General features: G+C 46.6%; 1 protein-coding gene across 1 annotated transcript in view; it reads left to right on the top strand.

The window, feature by feature from the left end:
- The first annotated feature begins 486 nt into the window (after positions 1–486).
- The window catches only part of LOC132086434 (uncharacterized), a 31,598-nt gene continuing 11,264 nt past the window's right edge, over positions 487–20,820 (top strand). Inside the window, exons 1-4 of the mRNA XM_059492111.1 lie at positions 487–554; positions 685–859; positions 19,751–19,885; positions 20,163–20,489. Of these exons, the coding sequence (XP_059348094.1) occupies positions 487–554; positions 685–859; positions 19,751–19,885; positions 20,163–20,489 (705 nt within the window). The remainder of the gene's footprint in view (positions 555–684; positions 860–19,750; positions 19,886–20,162; positions 20,490–20,820) is intronic.

Genomic DNA, 20,820 nt, shown 5'->3' with positions numbered 1-20,820 from the left:
TTCCAAGGTTATCAATTCATGCCCTATTTTATCCCAGAACTGAATATTATAGACTTGTTCAGGAAAAATTTGTGGGAAGTGTAGAAAAAACACCTTATAAAATGTTTCCACTTTCCTTTAGAAAGTGTTACATTTCCACTAACTAAAATTCCAACAATCATACTCCTTATTGTGCTGTGCTTAACTTAGAGCCTATTTTAGATGTAAAAGGCACAGCACAATATCCCGCCTACCGAAAACAAAACCGAATCAGCTACGTATTTCCAATAACTGCGGTTAAGAAGGGAAAACACGCAGACTTTTAGCCCTTCACAACGCAGCTGCTTGTACAGCTTTTTAAAGTGCTGCCAGTAGCAGCACGGAATTGGAACTCACCGTGCCGCCCGGGGGATAGACAGAGCCTCCCCGCCCACACAGCAAACCTGAAACCGGAGCCACCCCGTGCCACTCTGGGAGCCCCCACACGTCGTGCTGCAAACGCACGCCATGCGAGCTGTGCCGCCCCATACTGAGAAAGCCAGGAAGCCAGGCTGGCAATGTTGTGAAGGGGAAGGGTAAGGGAGAGTCCCCCTGGCTCCTCTGAGCCGGCACCGCGCTGCAAGCTCGCTGCCACATGATTTCTAAAAATGGCAAAGCTGCGCCTCTCTGGGCTATGCCTAACGTGCTATCGCTCCTGCTCCACAGGGCTGTGCAGCCTTTTTGTGCTCTGAATAAGAGTGAAAAAGAACAGATCGCTCAGCAGAGACTGTATTTGAGCGTCTACCCCTCTATGGAGCAGAGATACTCAGCCCAAACTGGTTCTTTTGGTGCCATCATCTGGAAGGGTCTTCTCTTCAGCCTGAATAGGACCCTACGGGCAGTAGGGGCTACCCTATTCTCCCTCTCGGAAAGTCTGTTCACCAAAAAGGAACTGCACTTTCCAGAGGCGCAGAATGTCCTTGAGGCTTCTGTGGGCTAAGTCCCAAAATCTCTGCTGGAGAGCTATGCTGTCAAAGCTCTGGCCAGTGGACACTAAGCTGCCTTAAAATCTTTCCAAGGTTCTGGGAGCTCCGGAGTGTCTTCTCAGGGCTGCAAGATTGTGGAACAAATATATTGGAATTATTACCAATATAGCCAGAAGAGAAGTGCCTGGGCTTGTCTGGCCCTTGCTGCTTGACCCAAAGGTGGCAACTGTGGTGTTTTCACCTCAGAGACACTTTTGGCTAAGCTGGATGCTGCAGCTGGGTGCTGGAGACAAGTCCAGAAATGCTGGAGCTCAGGTTTACCTTGGCGGAGAGGCATTAAGGTGAGGATGAAGGAAAGGAGTCGGGTTCCGCTAGAGGGTTTCGATCCAGAGCTTTATTCCTGGCCCACAGGCCTCTGAATCCAGTAACAGCTCTAACAGAACCTCTCAAACCAGGTGGTTGCTGTTGCTTTTAACCCTGGGGAGACGGGGAGGGAAGGGGTAGGGATCTCAGAAATCGGGGGGGAGCAATGGATAGCTCAATGACCTCCAGGAGTGTAAGGCATCTTTTGAACTCTGCCAATCACTCAGTGGCCTTCTGGAATGCCAGGACTGAGAGAAAGTGCTCAGCAGGGGTCAGGGTGGGGCAAAGGAGAGGTGATTGACACACCTGGGAAAGAAATCTACAGGGAGAAACCTGAGGTATCTGAGGCAAACCATGACATCACACCACAACACATGGGTAGTTAATCTTCGAAAGAGGAACAATGCATAATGGAGCCATTGTTGCCATGTGGTTGGTATTGTGAGCCATCATGGTGAGGCACAGAATAAAACTTGTCACTAGGTAAAGTTAGAAGATGGTGTGTTTATTACAGCACCAGGCACACCATGAGTCTTCTCCAACATATGCAAAGAATCACAGGCTCTGGCTCTTCATCTAAAAAAGTCCTACATATTCATATAATTCCCAAAACACCTTATAAATATTCATTAGCTAACCCACCTACCCCCACTTTAAAATTTATTATATTTTAGTCCGAAGTTCCTTCACGCTTGTGCAATCTTTCACATCAAATAGGCTGGTGGGTTTAAAGTGGGGAATGGTCTCCTTCTGATGAAGGCCGAGATGTCTTCCTCAATTTGACCTCTTTACTTATGACCTGTTGGCAGGCTTTCACACCCCTTGGTTTTAGCTGAAGTTTTAGGGCCCAGGTGCAGGCTACGGTCCTCCTCTTTGTCACAAAGAAATCTGCATCCCATCCTGCTTCTTTAAACATAGTAAAGACAGGCAAGTGATATATTACCCTAGCCTTAACTACTTTACCTGCTAAAAATTACCTATCCCTTATTATTTCTACTCTTGCTATACTCTCCCCCTCATACTAAATATAGTAAACTTTTACCTCTTTAAGTTTTATTAAATCCTTGCTTCATTCCCCCTTTTCTCTATAGGGTTAGTAAGTTCTTTTATTAATATACAGTTTCTTCCTCATCCAACCAAGTCATACAGTAAGTATCTTTCAAGGCTATTCCATATGCTGTTGGCAATGAATTCAAGACTGCCATTAGTTGTAGCATCCTCCAATTCCAAATAAGTGTTGCAATGGACAAAATTAAGCTTCTGGCAGCTAAAAGGAGCAAAACAATAATTGGAGGGATTAGGGCATTAAGTATACCTGTTGCTTTTGGTGACCATCCAAAAAGTACATCCCACCAATGATGACTTGCTTCTTGCTTTATGTTTTGCAGAGCCCTGCTAATTTCTTTTGCATGCTGATGAACAGTTATTAAAATTTTCTCTCCGTTCTCTTTCATTTTTCTCAAGATCTCACTAAGATCTTTATCTTTTATCAACTGTTTTACCAAAGTAAGGTTTATGCCAATGGGTGCAGGTGATAAAGGGTGATATATTTTATAGTTGGCCTTTTATCAATTGGTGAGAGACAACTGGTACTGAATATGTAAAATCACAGTCTATAATGTTAACAAAATTACAAATGCAAAAATTGGAGTAATTTTTAATAAGTAAATATCTATTTTCATTGTCTATTTTTACTGAGGCATAGGCAGTTATCAAGCTTACAAATCTCTTACCAGTGTGTATAAGCGCTGTTTTCTGAATGGTGTCTGGGTGGATCTCAAAGTGGCACACACTCTGTTCAGTATCTAAGCATATGTCTTGGGCATCAGTGGTATTACTTTCGCAGATGAATCCCCACTGTTGTTGAGTAACAAAGGATTCTACCTTTGAAGTTTGCCATTTCTTTTCTACCATTCTGGCCCAAACCCAGTGTTCAGAGAGGTAAAGTACTGCCTTGTCACGATTTGATCCTGATGCAATGGATACCATCAATTGTGGCTCTATGTATGGTAAGTGCAAAGGCAGTGGTCACGTTAGTAATGGGGTCCTAAGTTAGATTTCCATATGTTGGAAATGGATTTGTAGAGAGTTCTCAGGGCCTGACAGGAGGTCCACACAGTACGCATCCATATGCAAAGTTTGAGACAAGAAATGCTGACTTAGATAAGCCATGGAATAGCTATGGATAAGCCATTGTTGAGAGAGAAATGGAGCTAGAAAAAAGTTTCAAAAGATGGCCTTGCAAATGAGACTTGATACTTTGAAGAAATCTCGGGTTGCTGTTGATAATTGCTGCCCTGAGATGCATAGGATGTCTCTGCTTCGGCCCGTGCAACTGAAGAATGTGTCTGGACTCCTCACTTTTTGGTCTTGAGGTTGTTTATTAGTTCTTATCTAAAAAATTTTCTTTCTGCCCAGCTGAGGTCTGCTCAGCAGGGCAGCCACGAGCACTCTGACCGCCCCCGAGGCGGTGTTGTGTTTTTATACTACAAACTATGTATAACATATTTACTCTTAATTCCCAATACCTATCACCTATGTTAGACAGTGCACTTCTACTCTAAATCAATCCCAAATTGCCAACATCATTGCAGAAAATGGAGAAGAAGAAGAAGAAGAAGAAGAAGAAGAAGAAGAAGAAGAAGAAGAAGAAGAAGAAGAAGAAGAAGAAGAAGAAGAAAGGCTAGACATGCCCAAGTTCCTCCATCTTGTCCCCATAACCCCCAAATCAAAAATCCTAAAATCTACATTTTCACACTGTGATAATTTTATTATTACACTATTCAAACTTCTGTGACTTTCAGGTCCTCATACAAAGTTGGCAACTTGCTCCAGGGGTCAAAATCTAATCCCCAGGTATTTTGGACTGCATGCAAAGGTTTCCAAGCCCCCTGGTGGGGTCCTCAGCAACTCTGGACACCTGGAGGGAGGTACTGAATTCCGACATCTCCCCTTTCTGTTTCGCCGCACACACAAAAAGATGCATGGCACAATGAGCATGCAAACCAAAAGTCCTTCTGAAATATAAAACCCTATTTTAAAAGCTCTTTCCACAATGGAGAAAGATTGAAAAATCCAACCACATTATTGATCCATTGATCTCCCCAAGCTTTTTTATACTTCCTTCTCTCTTTTTGATGTTCTCATGAATTGACTTTGAGTGATCTGACAGGTTCATGCAGTACATTCCCTCAAATTCCTCACATCCATGTCCATGTGCCAGCAGAAGATAATCGATTGCTGCTCTATTTTGAAGAGTTTCCTGTCTCACACTGTCAATGTCTTTTAACGTGTCACTAAGTGCAAGAGAAACAGCTCAAGCATGTTTGCTCAACCAACAACCCATGTGGTCCAGTTGAGTCAAGGCCACCCCTGACACTGTCTGAGGTGAGAAGACTGCAACGGCAATTCTCCCAGCCTTGTCCCAAGTGTTTACCTCATCATCACAATTTGGACTATACTCTTCCAAGGATCTTTTCCCTTTGCATTTTTGCTCTTTCAATGATTTCAGATCAGGTGACAACAATGAAATTCTTCCAATGCTGCATGGACCACCTTTGACATTTGCAGTGATGCTATGACAAATTCTGTCTCCACAAATGAAAAAGATCCCTCGTGGCAATTGTGCTGGAACTTGGAGCGATGCTTTGGTTGTCATCTTGGTGTATTTGCACTAAGCTGATGCATTTTTGTATAAAGCATGATTTGGAGTGACATCAATGATCTTATTTTTTGTCACATGCAAAATTTTGAATTTCATGCAAAGTTCAATTGTCATGGACCCAAAAATTTCCAGTTCCTGAAGATCAGAGGAAGCCGCAGGAAGTTGTGTCCCAGAACACCACTCATTCACAGGATCCATCATGACCTGTGAATCTTTTACAGGATGTGTTTTGGAATCAGGTATTCATCCACTGGCAAACCTACTATGCATGTTGAAAATGGTTTCCCTGGCCTTGAGTGTGTCAAACAAATGCTGTCTAGATTTGCTGCTTGAGCCAAAGCTTCCCAAACGTTTTGTTTTGGTTGAACAAAGGCAAAATCCACCTCATTGCTTAAAGCAACAGGCGGAAGAATGAGGCACAACAAGACATACCAAGCTCATGGCTTCACTCTTGGTGAGAAGCTTTGCCATGTTTTTAACACCCAAACCCCAAAAGAAACCCCCGAGTCCTTGAACTTTTATGTCTTTTCTGAGTTGATGTCTGGAGTCTGGTTCTCTTCTGTCTGTGTGCTCGCTTCTCTGTTTCCGGGATCAGTATCTTCTTGCTCTCAAGTCCGATAGGGCTTCACATGTCATGCTGACACCCACTTCAGACCTCGCCCTGTGGAAACACAAGCTAAACCCTTGCCCCACGTAATTAGTTTGAAGAGACCTTCTATTTGTCCTGTCTCTGGGTTTCTCATCAAGCTAAAGGATTCTCCCTTAGTTTTGCCTGAGTGCTGTTCAAAAAATGTCTTGAAATGGGTGGATTGGGCTCTGAAAAGGAGCTGTTGAGAAAATTCAACACATACAATGCCTTGTTCAACCTCATGTGAGGCGTTGCCTCTGGCTCCCCCCTTTTTTGTCTATTCAAAAGGGATTTTAGGGAATGATGTGTTCCTTCAATGCTTGCTTGACCCATGGGGGAATATGGAATACCAAACGTGTGTCTGACACCCCACTTTTAAAGAAAAGTGGCAGACTTTTCTTAAAAAAAACCCGTGGCAGACATGGGTGCTGTCTGAATATTTACACCAAAACCTTGAATTTCTCGATGCAAAATAATGGGGAGTAACCTTGTACTTTGGAGGATGACCTTCTCAGCGATCATTAGCTGTAAGGCAGAAATCCATTGTTAAAGGACCAAGGATTTCTAATTCTTGGAGTTCAGATAATGCTTGGGAAAGTTCTTTGTCCTAAATGGTTTTGGGGATTGCTCCCATTGTTAATTGAACCAGGCTTACTACTGACTTGCTTTTTGACCAAGGGCAAATCCTTTACTGTCACACCGACTAGACAGGTTGAGAAAGGCTTTTCTGGTTCTGAATTAGACAAACATGGTATCCAAGCCTTATGCCTTGGCTTAAGTCACCCAAACATTTGGTTTTGGTTGTTCCACAGGCAAATCTGCACTACAAAAAGCAATTAAAACCCACCAACCAACACCAGTGTATCACTGGATTTTGCTCCATGCTTTTTGTGAGCTAATTTTTGGCAAAAGGTCCTCCCATATCCTCTTCAATTTAAAAATTTTGCTTTTGACCTTTAACTAAAATTTTACCTTTCTAAGTCCAAGAGAGGGGATCTATAACATAACAAAACAAAACCCCATGCTTTTGCCAAAAAAGCTCTATGAAACCAACAATTGACACATTTATAAAAAGCATAAAATCAGAGTTTGCAGGTTCCACCAATGAACAGGGAACGTCAGGCATGACCGGTGATCCCTCTGTTCTGCTCACGTCTGCATACTTAAATGAATTGCCATAATTGCTTTTAATCAAGGACAGTGCATTGGCCATTTTAGGCTTGGAATTTTTCCTTTCCTTTGTGGAAGAGGAAAGTAACAAAGTCTCTTTGGCCACCAAGTATTTCACTGCCACTAGCGTGGAGTTATTATTATCCCGGTGGGTGTTTTTATAGAGACACCAAGGCCTCTTACCATTTTTATTTTTGTCTATTTTAGGTGGATTCTACAAGCTGAGGTTTGAGGAGTTCCAAGTCTGTTTCTAAATACCATCTTGCAAAAGCAGAATGAGCTCTCTCCCTCTGACTTGTCAGGATGTTAGAGCTTGGTTCTGTATGAACCACATTGGATATTGTTCCCCTGATGTCTTGCCAAATTACACTGTAATTCCTTGCCCTGAAGAGTATCAGGAAGACCTGCTGAGCTCCATGGACACTGTCAGCTGCATGGAAGTGAGCATCCTTGGCTTTGCTGAACAAACTGGAGCTCAGCTTAGGTTAGATGCTCTTGAGCAGGAGAAAGGCTGGAATCATCAGGTGGTTCCAGAGGCCTGTGTGCCCTGAGGGACTGAGTTCTGGGGAGCAGCTGGATGTTTCTGCACATCATGGAAGGGGATTGCCAGACAGCTCAAGCCTTAGCACAGGCAAACACTCCCCAACCCTTCTCATGCAACATATTGCTTTGGATTTCAAGTTGTTCCCACTTGTCTGTCTGTGAAGATGCCCCTAAGACCACATGCAAGCCTCACAGAACTGCTGTTACATTTCCAGAAATGAAGAAAAGAAGCCCAAACCCAGCAAAGTTTCTAAGGCAGTAGTTTTTAGAGAGGAACTTAAACCCAATGTGCTGTTTCTTCTTACTGGGAAACATGTCTGAAACCTGGACATAAGGGTGTAAAGGTCACAGAGTCTCTTCTGCTTCTTGTGCAGTGCTGCTGAAACCCTCAGTGACCGTGTTTCTCCCCTAGCCCAATGCACTTTATCCCACATCACCAAGCCAGAATCTGGTGATCTGGAGAGCCTGCCAAAACCTCCCAGTGTTTCCTGGCACTTTGCAGGATGGGCCTACCATTAACGTACTGACTTGAGTAGCCAAATGAGTAGAAGGTGACAAACGGGATGACAATTCTCCTTCTGATTTGACAATGGGAAGTTTTCCTTTTCCACAAAAGAAAAGCAGAAATTTTCAGACTGCTGAGAAACAGAGCGGTAGGTGGCTCCTGTGGGCCCAAGCAGGCATTTTCATCCCAATACATTTGTGCGGGCATCTTAATGTGTTGAAGATGAGATTGTAAATGTTTGTTTCCTAACCTGAGGAATACATGATGGATTTCCTTTCTTTTCTTCCAATTACCATTGTTTTCAAGAACAGCACAAAAAGCTTTATGAGTTTTGTTCTACAGCAGCTGTGCTTAAGGGACCAACAAGCACTGAGAAATGATTTTCATGTACTAATCCTTGGAATTAGTTACTATAGCAAAGTCCCTCTTCCAAAAAGCCTGTCAAGCTGGTGTGAATCCTCAGGGAAGCAAACATGCTTTGCTGATGTAGTTCCCACTAACTAGGTCAGTCAATGAAATCAGCTGCCAAGGCAAGATCTGCAGGATGGTGGAAAAGCTGTGGTTGCATTGGGGTTTGGGTTTTTGGTTGGTAGAGGAAAGTCATCTCTGGGTCTCTGCCAAGGCAGGAACTGCCACTGAAGAACAGAGGTTAAATAAAGAGATCTAGGAGAGCATTTAAGAGATGTGAAAGCAGCAGGTGGAGCCTTGTGTCTCCTTTTTCTCCAGGCTACACACCTGATAGCCACAGTAGGGACCCCACAGCTGTGGCAGCCCAACAGATTCTTGTCTTGCCTGTGTGACTTCCTGAGCCACTGCCTGCAGACAGACAAGCAGCAGCACTGGTCTGCCAGGGAGCTCCTGCAGGTAAAATGTGAAGGGGCTGCAGGTGAAACAGGCTCTGAGGGATGGGCTCCTCCTCCACTCAAGTCCAAGGCATCACATGAGCCCCCTTCCTCCTCACCTCTACTCTTGCTGCTCTTCAACTGAAAATGGTGAGGAATCCTAGACTGGGCTGGGCTGGCAGGGCCCTGTAAAGGTTCTCTGGTGCAAGTGTCCTGCAATGAGAAGGGACATCTTTAAAGCAATCAGGATGCTCAGAGCCCTCTGCCACTTGACCTGGAATGGTTCCAGGGATGGGGCACTGTAGAAGTCCATCCGAAAATCCTTCATTTTTTGCCTCACAATTGTCATGAGAAAAAGACCACCGAAGGGTTAAAAACTGTTGAGCCAGTTGGGAAAGAAAGTCTCATGCTTATCTAGTGTGTTCACATGTGGTGTTTGCAGAACATGCCATGCTGTACTCGGAGGGGGCATGCTGCCCTTTTCTGGACAATTGAACCAGACTTTCTTCCAAACTCCTGACCTGGCTGGACTGAGCTCTGGGGTGGCTCCCCCCCGCTCCATGAGAAGACCCCTCTTGCCTGCCTTCAACCACCGTGACGGACCAACAGAGATGCAAATCCCCTCATCAAGGAACCAAGAACCCCTCTGGCACCCTCATGGCACCCCCCTGGCAACCTCCTTCCAGAGACTGGGACTGTACCCCCTCCCAACTCAGGGAGGGGGGAAAAACCTGCCCAGAGTAAAAATACCTGTGAGCATTCAGCCATGAAAACAATGGCTCACCCCCTCCTCCTGTTCCTATTCTTCTCCCCTCCATGGAAACCTAATTTCAGTCACCCCCCAACCAAGAACAGTATATCTTGGGGTTTGGTTCGACTGCTTCTCTGAGATCTCCCCAAGATGTGTACCAGCAAGTTTTGGCGGCGGGACCCCAAAGACATCATGTTTTGGTAGCTATACCCCATTCCCTGACCTTCTTTCCTCCCTTTTTCCCTTGTCCTACCCTTCTCTTCCCCAGATCCCCTAACCAAATGCATATTTAGCTGTGGTTATCATCAATAAAATTGCATCTGGTTGATTTGTTACTGCAAAACCCCTGTGCCTTTGTTGGTTATTTTTGCACCCAAAAATCATTTGTCACCCGTTCATTTCGGGCAGACCTTCACAGGCACCTACAAGCTCTTGGGACAACAGTATGTGCCAGTGTGGCACCATACTCCATGTAAACAAGTTCTTCCTTAGACCTCCTCTGATTAGATGTCCTTTGTGTTTAAAAATATTTGCCAACATCCTCTTGTAAGCAGTCCTGTTAAAAAGGTGTCCCCCACTTTCTTCAAAGCCACTCTGAAGTCTTGGAAAGTACCTCTGCAATTCCTGAGAGGAGAGGTGCTCTGTTTTCTGACTGTTTCTGTCGCCCTCTTTTGTAATTTGGTGTCGTGTTCCTTTTTATCTAATGGCAAAAGAATTGAAGTAGAGCAATGCAGGGTACAGAGACAGGAAATGGTGGTGCAGGTACCCAAGGAAGCCAGTCCCAGCTGAGCAGTCAGAGATTTGGCTGTGGGAAGAGGGGCCGTGGGGGGCTCACTGTGAGCCTCTGAGGGGCCCTGGTTTGTGCCCCCCAGCCCACCCTTAGAAGTTTCTGCCTCACAAACAGGGACAGCTGGGAGGGAATTGTCCCAGCCTCATCTGCTGCCTGGCACACTCAAGCAGACGGGAACTGTGCCATGGTTACTGCCAGGTTGTGTGGCAGAGAGGGAACTGCAGGGCCCAGTGCCACTGGGCTGGCCCTGCTGGGAAGGAAGGTGCCATCCAGCACACGAGGGGCAGGGCATGGAAAGGTAGACACTGCTCTGTCTCCGTGGGGAAATCAGCACAGTGCCTGTCTTGCATAGGCAGGGACCTGTGTCACTCATTGGAGTTTCCTGATAGGAAGAAATCCCAGGGACAGAAAGCACCATTTCTAGAGCACTGGCAGGGCAAAAATCCCAGGGAGATGAAGACATCACAATAAACAGATGAGAGGGGTTCTGGGCCACCTTTGTCTCTGATGGCAAGGTCCTGCATATTGGGAATGAATGGGGAACAGATGGCCCCATTGCTCCTCTTTCTGGGTCTTTCTAAGAACCAAAGGAATCCTGATATGAGTCTGTGAAGCACTGAGCTAGGAAAGTCATGGTTCATTGCTGTTTGCTGTTTTTTTCCTGTGAGTAGTATCCATGTGAATCAGCCAAGCCAGCATCCACTCTGGCACCACTCACCATTTCACTGAAGGGGAGAAAAGTGAAGGACCATTTACTCCATAACCAGCTTAGAGTAGGACTGAAGAATACTATTATAGCCTAGATTTATAGATTAGGACTGAAAAGAAAGTTTCTGAAACTTTGGCTTATCTGGAAGACTCCTTTCTTTTTCACTCTGTGAATAAGCTCAGCAGTCCTTCTGAATTGTTATATGATTTATAGTGTCTTTGGTATAGTTTGAAAGTGGAGACAGCCCCTCTTTATCCATGCTTTCCAGACCACACTGCCTTTATAATATGGACCACTGTGCCCTTTTGGCAAACCTGGAGCACTTCTAGTTGCAGGCAAAACCTAAATACCGTGTGCATGGCGTTTGACTCAAGAGCATTTGGGTTCCTGCCACTTGGATTTGTATCCCTAAATGCAATGGCTTTGGCAGAAGGAGAGCCTTGCTCAAGTGAGAAAGCAGAAAGATCAGAGATGGTGCTTGGGAAGGTCTCCTGTGGTGCAGAGCTGTCAGTGCCTGGGAGGTGAGAGCGGGCCCGGCCTTGGCCGGGGTGGAGCCCCAGCAGAGCCCCGGCAGAGGCCAGAGCAGGCTGAGCCCTGGCAGAGACAGGCTGGAAGGAGGCCCTTGGAGCTGCAAGAGGCAGCAGCCAGGCCCTGGGTGCCTGTTCGTGGGAGCGGGCGAATCCTCCGCTCTCAGAGCCCAGGTGGCAGCTGGCTGCTGCCGAGGGGAAGCGCAACCGTGCTGGGCACAGCCCAGTCTGGAGGCATTGGCCGTCTGGAGTGTGCCCAGGAGCAGAGAAAGGCCCAGGGCAGCCGAGGGCCGCTGGGCTGCCTGAGGATTCCTCCTCTTCTGCCGGCTGCCCTGCAACTCCTGGCAAAGGTCAGCAGTGTGTGCAGCACTCTGGGCACCGGGGCAGGGAGCCGGGCTGCTCGGCAGGCTGGAGCGCAGGGCAGCCTCCTTCAGGCCCGGCTCTTGTGCCAGGGGAAGCGAGGCCAGCGTGAGGCAGGGACAGCTTGGCAGGGCACATCTGCAGGAGCCAGCGCCTCACGCAGCTCTGGGAGGAAGCGCCTGCAATCCTGCAGTTCTGCACTGAGCCAGAGCAAAGGTGTGAGATGAAGAGTGTTTTGCAGGAATATTCAGGCCCACCGGGCCAGCCTACTTTGTGTACTCCAGCACACAGCAAGTGCTGTGCAATGCAGCTCTGAGCTGTTGGGAGAGAGGGAATCGGGGATGTGCCTGAGGGTTTTGCTTGAGGAGTGAACTGATTTGGAAGGGGGCAGTAGTGTTTTAAGAAGACAATTTGTGTTTTCTTCATTAATTTCTGAAAAAATGTCATAATGTGTTGCACACAGGTAGGGGGTTTAGAAAAGAAAGGCCTTTTAAAATCAGGCCTTACTATGGTAAATTCCCAGCTGGCCTGTTACGTCTTCTACATTCAGCCAGCTAACTTCCCATGGGAATAGTCATAAGAATGAGTGCATTTAGCAAGCACTCAGTCTTATGACTATTCCCATGCACAACAAGCTATTGTGCTAAGAATTCCCATGCACAACAAGCTATTGTGCTAAGAAAACTGTTTGCATTTGTAATAAACAAGAAATCTCTCCCAGGAGCATCCATGAAAGAAAAATGTAAACACCTGAGTGAGTCTTAAAAAGAGAGTCCTAGCACGTACACACCAAAACACCTTCTAAGCAATGAATTAAGTGGCAAGGAAACTACCAGCCAGCTGAAGTTGACCATGAGGTCTGTGAAAACAATATAAAATGGAGTTATGTGAATAAAGAATCGTCGTAGTGACATCAGAAGGTTGCCTTGGTGCACGGAAGGCCTGCATGAAGAAACTGAGTCCCGCCTGCTTTATTGACACAGCAATGTGGCTTCACTCAGCAAGAGCACTTGCAGGGTATATTGATGAAACGCTTGTGTTTGATTCCCAGAATAGGAAGGAGAGGCGTTAAGTGTAACAAACAGGGCTTAGTCTTCTGAGTTCCTTTCGCTTTAACAGGAGTGCTGAACCCTGTATTCCCCCATTGCAGTGCTTACTGTGTGCCAGTGGCTATCTTGGCCTTGAGAATAAGGAGAGTGGTCCTGCTAAGAAGGTAGCAGGAATGCATTCAAAGGGAAGAAAGTGTTTATAGGAGGCTCCTGACCACCAAATGATAGTTTGAAGAATGGGAATATTTCCCAAATGACTGTGTCAGGAACCGGAGTCATGTCCCAGGCCCGGCCATATCTGATCCATGTTTGAACAGGTTGACAAGACAATGAAGAAAAGTGTCTTGTTTGACCCTTGAAAGAGAAACAATGTATTGGTCAATCAGTGGGCAGTGAAGCTTTGAAAGGGGAACAGTGCATAATGGAGCCCTTGGTGGCAGGGAGTCAGTGTCCTGAGCCATCATGGCCTCATCTCACACACCAGGAATGTGTGAGCTGCTGCTCTAACTCCTGCTGTAAAATTCCCCTCCTGAGCAGGAGATACAGGGCCTGGTTCTGGGGTGGAGGGGTGAGAAGGACAAGATGCACAATGTTTTGATCAAGGGGATGTCCTGGAAGTGCACTGCCTACCTGCCCCTGGTGCCGAGCACCATGCTCCATCTCCTCCTGCTCACCAGATTTTTGGGAATCCAGAGGTCAGTATGCTATTGCATACTGCAACTATTTGCTACTGCAACTAATGGAATAAATTTGCTTTGCAATCCCAGTTGTGTATTAGGTTCTTTTCTTCATGGGTCTCCTCCTGAACCTGTGGAAACAACCACCAGGGACCTACAGGACACTCCTACTCTGATGTCAATAAATTCTGATAAGTTATTGAAATATTTTAAAAAATCTGGGGTAATGTTTAGCTTGGGAGTTTCCATAAAGTACTGAACATGTCTTAATTCCATGGATACAAACTGGTAGGTGAGATTGCTGGCTGTGCAGGGCTTGGGGAAGTGATTCCTTATGAACCCAATGCAGAAATAAAGTAATGCCTCCTTTCTAACCCTGAGCTGGCAGCAGGGATCAGGCCCTGCTTGGTAACTTTCATTTTGGCAACTTCTATTATCAGGTAAGAAAGGTCAAAATGAAACCTTTTCCAGCTGTTTCCCTCTGGTTGATCTTTTTAGGCACCAAAGCTCTGTGCCATGGGTAGCCTGGGTGTGTGCAGAGCAATGCAGCCCCCACAAAGCCCTTGGTTTCCCCCCAAGTTGCCAGTTTGACTGCTTCCAAGGGGAAGAAAGGCAGAGATGTACATCCAGAGGTGTCCTGGCCATGTCCAATAAATGTGCAAATATGTGGGGAGATTTGTTAGGCATTATTTCAGTTGTTATGTCAACAGTGCCTTCTCTCCTGGTTCTGTGCAAATATGTGGGGAGATTTGTTAGGAATTATTTCAGTTGTTATGTCAACAGTGCCTTCTCTCCTGGTTCTGTGCACTACAGGTGAGTAATATAATAGTTGGCTCTCACATTTAATAGATATTCTGTGAATAGATATTATGTTCAAATGTAAAGTGCTGGTATTGTAATATGTCCTCCCATAGTCCTCTTTCTTATCCCCCTTGTAATGGCCTTGGTAGTCAGGGCATTTGGGGAGGGCTGGCTTGTGACCAGCAGGCAGGGTGTAACAACACCTGACCTCCAGTCAAGATGCAAGAATGTAATCTCCACCAATGGACAGCAGAGAAAGAGCTGACTGACAAAACAATGGGAGATGCTAAGGGTATAAAAGGCAGAACATCTCTTTTGTAGATGAGCACGTGGCTGCTAATCATGGAGACTCCCAGTGCTGCAATCTTTCCTTATTCAGTCTTTGTTAAGGTTTCATAAACCTTTAAAAAGTTACAAGTGAGAGTCATTTCTCAGATGGGCAATGATTTGGGCCATTTTCTTGGTCTGGTTTCCTTTGCTTGTGTCCCATCTGAGTTCTCAGTTGGGGTACAGTCTGTAGGTGCTTGGGGCACTCTTGAAGTTACTCTTGGATCCATTGAACAACAGGCTTTGGCCCATGAGGGGAATTTGTGCTGCTTTGTGACAGAGGAGAACTTTGCAGACTATTCTGTGTTTGCTGTAGGGAAGGTTGGTTATTGCTTGGCATAAATTCACAGACCAACACAGAGCGTTTGCTTTGTGATGTCGGGGCACAGTTGCCACCTTGTCGTAGTGACATCAGAAAGTTGCCTTGGTGCACAGAAGGCCTGAGTGTCAGAGCAGCCCTAGCGCTTGCTCAGTTCAGGAGAATCCTCCTGATTGAGGCACTTGTCAGTGGGCAGTTCCACACTCACAGGAGCCTTTTTTTTTTTACTGTGAGCACAGCCTGCAGACTTGCAGAGCAGTGCTACAATGATTGAGCAAATTGCCCCAGCGCTATTCACTGTATATGGTGTTACTTATGGTGCCTATTTTGTGACTAACCTGGCACGTAAGTAGAGGTTTTCCTTGGGTGTAACCAAAACGATGGCTTTTGTATTTCTTCCTGCTCCTTCTTAGTGACTGAGTTTCTGATTTTGAAACAGAAAGAACATTAGGAGGCCACTGGTTTGGCAAAGCCCCTGTCACCAGGTTCAACTAAAAAGGGGGTGTCAGTAGCCACAGGGGCAGCATTTGCAAGGGAACATGCAGAGGTACCGTTCTCTCCACGGGAGAGTCTGTGGCAGCAGAGTCTGTCATTTCCTCACTTTGCTGAGACAAGCAAGACAGCTTTGAAAATGTAGATTGGCATACCTTCTTGGAAGACCTTCCAAAATCTCTGCAGTTATTCCCAGAATTCAGAGAAAGCTGCTTTTTTTCTAAATTTTCTACTGAAAGGGGATTTCACTGTCTAACTTGACCCTTTACTGAGTGCTAAAATAGTGATTCCCTTTGCAAGGAAGTGCAAATTCCAAAGCAGTGAGTGTCTGCTCCAGAACCCTGGAGCTGCTGCTGTGCTGTTTCACAACAGAACTGCCACCGCTCAGGGGGATTTTGGGGAAGCTTTTCTGGGCAACTGTTTCCAGCAAGTTAACAGAATTAGTGCATGCAACTGATTTTTAAAAACAACCTGAGGGAGGGGATAAAAAAAAGCTGCATGATGTGTTTGATAGAACAGAAGCATTGAGTGTTACAGATGAATCTGCATTTTCTTGGTCATGTTTGTATTCATTTACTGACAAAACAAGCCAAAGTGTAGGCACAAGCAAGAATATTGTCCTGATCTTTTGCTGGCTGTGTGAATGAAATGTGTCTTTTGGAGGGATTTTGTGAAACGGGAAATCATCTCTGTTTGGGTTGACTTGTTCTGTGGGATTCAGCAGCCCAGGAAGTTTTCTCACAGCATCTTGTTCATTTTCTTATCCGCACTACAGGTCACCTCAGGCGTGTATTCAGTGGTGCGGATCCTAAGGTGAGTGAGAACGGGGGATTTCATGTTCCTGGTGATAAGAATTGTAGAGCCAGCTGTCAGCTTGGCCAGTGGCAGTAGAGTGTAGAGGGCCAGCTAGGTAGACCAAAAGAAAATCCATTTTCATGCCTTCAACAAAAAAAAGAAACAAAAAAAAAACAAAAACAAAGGCAAAAGCAGATATTTCCTAATTTCCATCTCCGAGCCCTGCAGAACAATAAACACAGTTTGGCAGAGAGAATGAATGATACTTGCTGGCAGCAGCCAGATGGGAACACTGAAGTTTGATAAAATAGACTTCGCCTATTTAAATTTACTCAAGAGTGACTGAGAATTCTATTCCCATAAATTTAGTGGCATCTCCTTAGAAGATGTAGCTGTAGAAAAAGGAGGACATCTAAAAATAGTGGATGCTGTATTTGAAGTAAAAAAGGCAACTTTATGGCTGGGGTTGGTTGGAGTGACTTAGAATGCCATTGCTAACAAAGTTGATGAGTTCTCCTTAGAAGATGTGGCTGTAGATCCAAAGAGAAATGGGGTTAGAAAATGGTAGGTAACGGTCTGTCCCTCATTCTTCTCTCTTGCCACAGGTGACAAGACAAACAGGCATCTCTCCCCTGCCTCCCTCAGCTCCTGGAGAAGAAGCCAGAGAGGAGCAAAATGAGGAAGACCACCACAAGTGTTCAGCTGTGGTCCCACCACAATCTGATCATTCCAAGAGAGTAAGTGCCAGTTGTGTGTGGTGCTGTCTTTAGTGCAAGGCAGAGGTGCAAGTTTCTGAGCAGCCAGCACTTGCTGTGCCTGGCCGAGGATGCTGAGTGCTGGAGTCCTGCAGGACGTAGCCTTTTCCTGCAGGCAGTGACAGCTCAAAATTGGCCTTTGATCTGTCCTGCTGAGGCAGTGCAGATCTGGGGGCTCCAGCTGAGCTTCTGGCTGCTTGGCTAAGGGAAGCTCCATCTCTGGGCTTCTGCGGTGTCATGGCCGAGAGCATATGTGGTAGTGCTGGAGGTCAAAAGGCTTTGTTGCTTTGTTTTCCCTTAGTGAAAAGGTGTGTTTGGCTTGTGGAAGTGTTCTGCAGTTTTCTTGAGTCGTTCTTCACTTGTAGAGTCCCTGTTGGCCCAGCTGCCTTTGGCTTTTGCTAAGCTGCAATGGAGATGTTTGTGTTGTCTATGGAGCTGTGTGGCCAAAGAAAGGAACTGCAGAGTTGCAAAGCCTTCTTGTGAAGCAAACAGCAGAAGTGGAAAGTTTCTGTTGATCCGTTTTGTCCTGAAGTCTGCAAGTTTGGCAAGTGCCTTGGAGCCTGGAGTGGGGTGAAGCTGCAAGTCCTTGCCTGCTGTCTTGTGTTGCTTGGAACAGGAAGGCCATCTTGAAATGGGGCCTGCTGTATCTGAAGTGAAATGGGCACCTTGTGGCTGGGGAGCTGCGTGGGCCAAAAGGACCCAGGGGTGCTGCCAGTCTTGAGCAGCTGAAGATGAGCCAGCCTGGGACCAGGTGTCCAAGAAGGCCAAGGGCATGGTGGGCTGTGTCAGCAGCAGTGGGGCAGCAGGAGCAGGGCAGTGAGCATGGCCCTGTGCTGGGCAGAGCTGCGGCCACAGCTGGAGTGCTGTGTGCACTTGTGGGCCCTGGGAAGCAGAAAGTCATGGAGGGGCTGCAGTGTGTGCAGAGAAGGACAGGGGAGGTGGGCAAGGGAGTGCAGCACAAGGCCAGTGAGGAGGTGCTGAGGGAGCTTTAGTCTGGACAATGGGAGGCATAGGAGGGACCTTCAGGCAGACTTCCATCAATCCCTACATGATAGTGCTCAGCACAAAGGCTCTTTCCCTGCCAAACATGCCCTCATGCATCCAAGTGCTTTAGATACATACATAGGTGACACTTCCATCTTGTGGTTTGCTGGTTTCCTGGGAGGAGAAGCCCTGTTCATTTTCTCATTTTCCAGCAAGCAAGGATGCTTCTGCACAATCTTTGCCTCGTTTACCAAGTACTGGAAGGCATTCTGTACACTTTTTGATGCAGAAGGAGCATTTGTGTTTCCAGACCTTCCAGCATGGCTTTAAAAATCACTTTGAGTTTTACACTGCCTGTGACTTTGTACAGCCCAGGGAATCAGTGTGTGTTGTGTTTAGGAATTAAGCAGAAGATCAATGCCCTTGCATCCCAGCTGCCCCTCAGACATCACAGGAGCTGGGAGAGGCTGGGCTGCATTTCTGATTCCAACCACTTTAGCACTGTCAGTGTGCTCAAGTCCAAGAGTAGAACTTGGCCGAGCACAGATGCACAAAGAGTGCAGTTCCCAGTGCAGTGCTCTGGGTCTGACCCCTTTCCATAGGGACCTACATGCTCCAGATTCCCCAAGAGTGTGCTTTATTGAAGCTACAGGATAGCAATCTCAGGATTGCTGCTGAATGGGGCACTGGCTACCAAGTTTTGATGTGCGTAGCAATAGAGAGGATTCAGTTATGAGATCTGACTGTCTATCTATCTATCTATCTATCTATCTATCTATCTATCTATCTATCTATCTATCTATCCAACATTTACATAATTGAATCTTCCTGGCTCTGGTCCAAGGCAGTTGGAGGTGCAAAGGTCACCTAAAGCATCCCTTTCAGGAGAGGATTAGAGACATGTTCCCTCAACCAATTCTGAGCAGGCAGAGATGTTTCCCCCTCCAGATATGGTGGTTTTTTCCCCAGTTCTCCAGCCTCTTCTGCCCTGAAGTCCCCAGTTAATTCTTTAAATTTCTGCCTGTCCTAGAGAGGTGGAAACATTCCAGGTTTAGGTGGTGTTCGGTGACTCTGGTCATACATGCCATGCATTAATGACACATGGTTTCCTACACTGGCATCCCCAGGGCTGTGTAATTGCATTCCTTAATGGGGCCTTAGGAGAGTCTCTGTTACTGCTGGTCAGAATTCTCAGTTGACAAAAGAGGGAGAAGAAACACTTTGGTTCTCCTCCATGTACTGATGTGGCCATAGAGGCTCTGTGACATCCATCAGAGAACTTACATGCATCCTCATCTTCTGAATGACCAGTTTTTCTAACAAGAATGTAGATGATGTCAGAAAGGCAGGAATGCTTGTGCAGGCCTGAAGAGAGCATAAACTCCAGAAGTGTCTCGCAAGGACTGAAGCCACCTGCAGAGCCAGGATGGAGCTGTGGGACAGGGCAGGGTGTCAGTCACTACTGAAAGAAAAACAGGACATGGCAGAAGCAGAGGGAGGCCCTCACCAGACCCTTGAGAATGCCTCAACTTCCCTTGTCAGCTGCCTGAGAGGCTCTTGGAGCTTCAGTCGCAGATGGCCCCTGATTGTAGGGCCAGGGTCACTTTGGAATCTGTGCCTCCCCTCAAACAGAGAATGACCCAGCAGAGCAGCAGCACAGTGCTTTGGGAACGTGTGAGCCCAGCAGTCTTGGAGTCTTGGCCCACAAAGTTTGTATGGGAAGCTGAAACCCATCTTCTCTTACTTTCTGTGCAGGTGCTTCTAGAGGGAGAGCAAGAGCAGATTACTTCAACAGAGATGCCATGCCAGACTCAGGGAGAGCTGTTCCCAGCCCAAGAACAGGAAGAGCAGCTTGGGCAGCAGGTGGAAGAGCCACAGGAGAATGGCCAGGTAAGCCTGACTGGCCAGGGCACAGAGGGAACGGCAGGAAGAGGGGCATAAACCAGAGCTCTTGGGACTGAGGAGGCCAGGAATCCCACAGGCACTGGAAGCACAGAGCCTTGGAATCTGCAGAGATCAGCCCTGGGACAGGAGGTTTGCAATGGAAGCAGAGGTGGGTAGGGAGGTAGAAAGAAGTGGCTGAATAAATGTGATTTTGAGGCTGCAAGAGGAATAAGCTGAGGCTGATGGCAGTTCCCAGTCACTTGCTCTGCATTTGTGTGTACAGAAGATCAAGGCAGAGCCACAAGCAGAGCTGCCTGAAACTCAGAGTGACATCATGGACGTGAAGAAAAAGAGCAAAGAAGACGTGGGAAGTATTCAAGAGGAGAAACTCCATCAGCAGAGGGGCGATCAACAAAACCAGGTGAGTGAAAGAGTGGCAGCCACTCCACTCATGAAATGTCCTCCCCCTTCTTGCTTACAGTCTGCCAAGGGACACATGCAGGCAGAGCTGCAGGACTCGGAGGCTAGCAACAAGGCAAGGGAGAAGAGGCTGGAGGAAGAAATGAAAATCTTCAGAGAGAAACCTAATCACCTCCCTCAGGCTCTAGAAGTGAGTAAAAGAGGGATGCAGCCACTGCAGTCACCAAACTGGTGGTTTCTGCCATTCTTGCCTTTCCACTCAGAGCAGCACACTGGGGTGATGCCTCTGAGTGCCATCCTGCTGTAGTGTGTATCACAGTCACTCTGAAGGACATTTCCTGGTGTGCTCAATCTCTTCTGCTGCCCTGGATAATGTAACTTGTCCTTTGGCCTTTTGGCCAGCAGTCCAAATTGATTCCTGCTGGTCTGTTCCTGCTCTCTTGGTTTCTTGAGGTGTTTTTACAATGGAACATGGTGACCCAGATGGAGGACTGAAACAAGCTGTCTGTATCTCTTGTCAG

The sequence above is a fragment of the Ammospiza nelsoni genome, chromosome Z, assembly GCF_027579445.1.
Source record: "Ammospiza nelsoni isolate bAmmNel1 chromosome Z, bAmmNel1.pri, whole genome shotgun sequence".
In the NCBI taxonomy this organism is placed as follows: domain Eukaryota; kingdom Metazoa; phylum Chordata; class Aves; order Passeriformes; family Passerellidae; genus Ammospiza; species Ammospiza nelsoni.
This window is presented reverse-complemented; position numbering and strand designations above follow the sequence as displayed.